Source organism: Theobroma cacao, chromosome 3 (genome assembly GCF_000208745.1).
Source record: "Theobroma cacao cultivar B97-61/B2 chromosome 3, Criollo_cocoa_genome_V2, whole genome shotgun sequence".
Taxonomy (NCBI): Eukaryota; Viridiplantae; Streptophyta; class Magnoliopsida; order Malvales; family Malvaceae; genus Theobroma; species Theobroma cacao.
Genome location: NC_030852.1, coordinates 20,017,254 through 20,022,063, shown reverse-complemented (window position 1 = coordinate 20,022,063; position 4,810 = coordinate 20,017,254). Strand labels below are relative to the sequence as shown.

General features: G+C 40.5%; 1 protein-coding gene across 1 annotated transcript; it reads left to right on the top strand.

Moving 5' to 3' along the window:
* Positions 3,140–4,008, top strand: LOC108661163 (uncharacterized mitochondrial protein AtMg00860-like). The gene is made up of 2 exons (XM_018117059.1): positions 3,140–3,409; positions 3,601–4,008. Exons 1-2 carry the CDS (start codon positions 3,140–3,142, stop codon positions 4,006–4,008), a joined length of 678 nt encoding a protein of 225 aa, XP_017972548.1.

The window sequence follows — 4,810 nt, the reverse complement described above, 5'->3', positions numbered from 1 at the left end:
CCCAAAGCTTTCTCTTCTTTCTTTTCTTCTCTCAATGGCCAACACTCTCAAGTCTCACCCAGGCCAATTCACATTTCTCTTTTACCTTTGGATTTTGGTATTTATATGGCCACCCATTTAACCAATCATAATACATGCACACCTTCACCTTTTATTTTCATTTGGCCATTTTGCCAACCAATGGGTGTTCATGCACCAATTTCCTTTCCTCCACATTGGTCCATTATCTATCCTTTCTTTGCTTCTCCATCTGCCACCTTCACTATCCATCATTTCTTCCTTTGTTATTATTTCATGCACCACCTTATTCCTCTAATCCTATTTCATGCACCACCTTTACCTTATATTTTATTTGGGCATTCATTAATCTATTCAAGTCACATGCATCCCACATTTTGCTTTCCTCATTTGGCCACCTAATGTACCAATCTCATTACATGCAAATAAATTTAGTCTTATTCTTCGTTTTACTATACATGGTGGGGGTCCCACATGTTCCCCACTAACTTTTTCCTTTTTGCATGCTATAATTTGCATGTAATAGTGAATTCACATGCACATCTCATTATCCCACATAATCTAACTTTCCTTGGTTAGTTAATTTCCATTTAACTCCAAATGTTGAAATTACACATAAGTCCTCAAACTTTTCCTTATTTACCATTCGTCCCTCTAAACTTTTCATTCTTTACAATTTGGTCCTTCCAACATTTCTTTAATTCTAATTTTTTTCTATTTTCCTTCATTTACACTTGTACAAATAAAATATAAAATTTGCACTTCACCAAGGTGTCACCATAATATTTAAATATATACTTACCCATTCTCGCTTTATTTAATAAGGGCACGCGGCCCCACTTACGTCATTTTTCTTTGAAATTCTTTCTTACTTCCTCCCCCCTACTTAGATTAGCCATATAGTCCTCCTTCATGACTAATTTCAACAACAGATAAAATATTAATATTTTAATATTATTTTATTCCAAATTCTGCACTTGTTTCCTTGGGCCCCAAAGTGTCTCACTTTGTCCCGGTTCACTTCCAAATCACCTTTTAACCAGCTAATTTATCCTTGATCAAAATATTATTTTCTCGCGTGCAAAATATTTTACTCTAAAATATTTCTTTCACCCGTCACCGCTCTTCGGCACTTAAATTTACGTCAATTGACCTTTCGTCTTGTCAATAAGGTCTTATTAGCTTTTATATGAGGGTACGGGGTGTTACAACAGTGCAATATGGAACTTGGCTAAAGTCCCAAGCCCATGACAGTTGGTATAAGAGCAATGCTTTCTAGAGCTAGGTATCACGCGGTGAATATTGAGAGAGAGATGGCGTCAATTGCTGAACAATCTACTGTGAATCAAGAAGGTAGGGAATCAAGAGCTACCACTAAGAGAGATATTCCAAAGATGCTTTGTCTACACTAGAAAGTCGAGTCATTAGGATTGAAGTTGTCATGGGAGAAACTCAAGACAAACTTGACGAGATCGAGACCAATATGGAATAGGTGGAGACAAATGACGCTGACTTATGAGAACGCATAAACGATGCGGTGGAGACATTAACGCATCGTGACATAGCATTAGAGGAGTTGATTTTAGCCATGCGACAAGAGATAGTTGAACTTTAAGATGAGATGACATCTCTAAAGGCAGTCACACCAGGTGACGGGCCTGGTGCATCAACAAGTACGACCTTAAAGGTACCAAAACCCAAGGAATTCTTAGGCAAGTGAAAGGCCAAGGAAGTCGACAATTTCCTTTAGGAAGTTGAGCAGTACTTCAAGGTTGTGGGCATAACGGACCATGTCCTAAAGGTTAATATAGCTACCATGTATTTGACCAATATTACCTTATTGTAGTGGAGGTAATAATGCGGTGTTAAGCTCAGGGGAACTCGCACCACGACTTAGGAGGAGTTTCATAAGGAATTTTGAAAGCAATTTTATCCTGAGTATGTGGATGACGAAGCCCGTGGAAAGCTTAGGAAACTGTCACAACATAGTACAATCAGGGAATATGTTAAACAATTCTCTAAACTTTTGTTGTAGATCAACAAATTTGGTGAAAAGGAAGCACTTTTCTCATTCATGGATGGACTCAAACCATGGGCCAAACTCAAACTTTAAAGGCAGAATGTGAAGAACATTGCTAAGGCCATGAGTCTTGTCGAATCTTTGGTGGAGCTGAAAAAGTATGAGAACAAATCCTCTAATCCTACCAGGGCCCAAGAGAAGGGGAAGAACATTAGAGACAGGGATCGGTATTCTAAAGGTAAGAAAAACAACTACAAGAAGCCAACAGTCACGAAGGCTGCATTCAGGGACAAGAAAGAACCATCAAGGCCATGTTTTCTTTGTGGAGGGCCACGCTAGGTCCGTGAATGTCCATAGAAGGCCAAACTTGAGGCCATCGCTCACGAAGAGGATGAGCAAGATCCGAAAGCATGGAAACTAGGATCAATAGTCTTAGGCGCAATCTAACAGAAGAGATTCGCTAGGAGATAGGGTCTCATGTTTACTGACATTGAGATTAATGAACAGAAGATAAAGGCATTAGTGGATACCAGAGCCTCAAATCTGTTCTTGTCAGATGACGCTGCCAAATAATTAGAAGTCAAACTTGATAGGGGGGTAGGCTATATCAAGATGGTAAACTCAAAGCGAGTTTCAAATCGGGGGGTAAAAAGATGGAGGTACAATTAAGAGCTTGGCAAGGAAAAGAGCTTGTTGAGATAATCTTTATGGATGATTATTAATGCATCTTAGGTATAGGATTCCTAGATCGAATCAATGCATTGCTCATACTGTTTACCAATTGTATCATCATACTTGACTCAAGGATTCAGTGTGTAGTACCAGTTCGACATGGACGTGGGACTGACTCGAAACTACTCTCTGCCATGTAACTGGCAAAAGGGGCAAAGTTCGAGGGGGAAACTTTTACCACCGTTCTCAAGGAAGAGAACTAGGCGATTGAACACACAAAGGCACCAATGGAGGTATTGGAGATGCTAGAGACTTTTGGGGATGTGATGCCCACTAGTCTACAGAATAGACTACCCCCATAAAAGGGAAATCGACCATCACATAGATTTAGTGCTTTACATACACCCACCAGCACGTGCACCATATCGCATGTCACCACCCAAGCTTGTCGAACTCAAGAAGCGGCTAGGCGAACTCTTCGATGTAGGGTTCATTCAGCCACCTAAGTCACTGTATGGTGCCCTAGTTCTATTCCAGCGAAAACACGATGGAACTTTATGTTCATGCATCGATTATCGAGCATTGAACAAGCTCGTAATCAAGAACAAGTATCCGATCCCACTCATTATTGGCTTGTTCGATCAATTAGGTGGACCCAAATGGTTCACCAAGCTGGATCTACAATCTGGATATTACCAGGTACGCATCATAAAGGAAGGTGTACCAAAAACAGTGTGTGTGACACGTTACGGATTGTATGAATTCCTCGTCATGCCATTCTGTTTAACCAACGCACTAGTAAGTTTTGCACCCTAATGAACAAGGTATTTCAACCATTCCTCGATAAGTTTGTAGTTGTTTACTTAGATGATATTGTGATATACTCCAAGATGCTGGAAGAGCATGTGCAACATATTAGACTTGTAATGGAAAAGCTAAGGGAGCATGAGCTTTATAACAAAAAGGAAAAGTGTTCCTTTGGTATGCAAGAAATCCCTTTCTTGGGACACATCATTGGAGGTGGAAACATACGAATGGATCTGAACAAAGTCAAGTCTATCCTAGAATGGGAACCACCCACGAAGGTAACGAAATTGAGATCATTCCTAGGTCTTGCAAACTACTACAAGAGATTTGTTAAGGGTTACTCTGCAATCACCACACCACTTACCGACATGCTAAAAAAAGGGATGACTCGGAAATGGAGTACACGAAGTCCGCAAGCCTTCGATACCCTAAAGCAGGCAATGTGTACAGTACAGATCTTAGCCTTGCCAGACCACACCAAATCATATTAAGTGCATACAAAAGCTTCAGAGTTCACAATAAGAGAAGTGTTAATGTAAGAAAGACATCTTGTGGCTTACGAAAGTCACAAGCTCAACGACATAGAGAAGAGGTACACAACCAAGAGAAAGAGATGACTGTTGTAATATATTGTCTTCAAACATGGCGACATTATCTTCTCAAAGCACCTTTCGTGGTTATGACAAACAACGTAGCCACATCTTATTTTCAGAACCAAAAGAAACTGAGTCCTAAACAAGCATGATGGCAAGACTTCTTGGCAGAATTCAATTATTGACTTGAGTATAGGTCAAGGAAGGCGAACACAGTGGTAAACGGACTTAGTCGTAAGGCCACACTAGCAGTTGTAAACGAGGCTCAAGGAGCTATCGTGTCGCGCATCAAAGAAGGGCTATCATATGACATAGTAGCACAGACATTGATGGACTACGCAAAGGAAAAAGTATAATAGCCCCCAGTATTTCGTTGTGCATTCAAAATAGGCTATTATACGCAAGGGCCTGAGGCCTTATGTGCCATCCTATGGCAAGCTTCGAAGGGAGCTACTCAAGTAGTGTCATGAATTGACTTGGGCGAGACATCCAAGAATGCACTAGACATTGGCACTTGTAAAACAGGGATACTACTGACCACAACTACGCAAGGATGTGGAAACATATGTATGAACATGTCTTATCCACCAACAAGACAAATCAGTGCAAAGGAAACTCACAGCGTTACTACAACCACTACCGATTTCGAATCGACCATGGGAAAGTGTGAGCATGGACTTCATCATGGGAGTTCCTAAGG

Coding starts and splice junctions, on each gene's coding strand:
- LOC108661163 (XM_018117059.1), top strand. CDS start 3,140: ATGTCACCACCCAAGCTTGTCGAACTCAAGAAGCGGCTAGGCGAACTC. Junction 3,410..3,600: donor TACAATCTGGATATTACCAG/GTACGCATCATA, acceptor ATATACTCCAAG/ATGCTGGAAGAGCATGTGCA.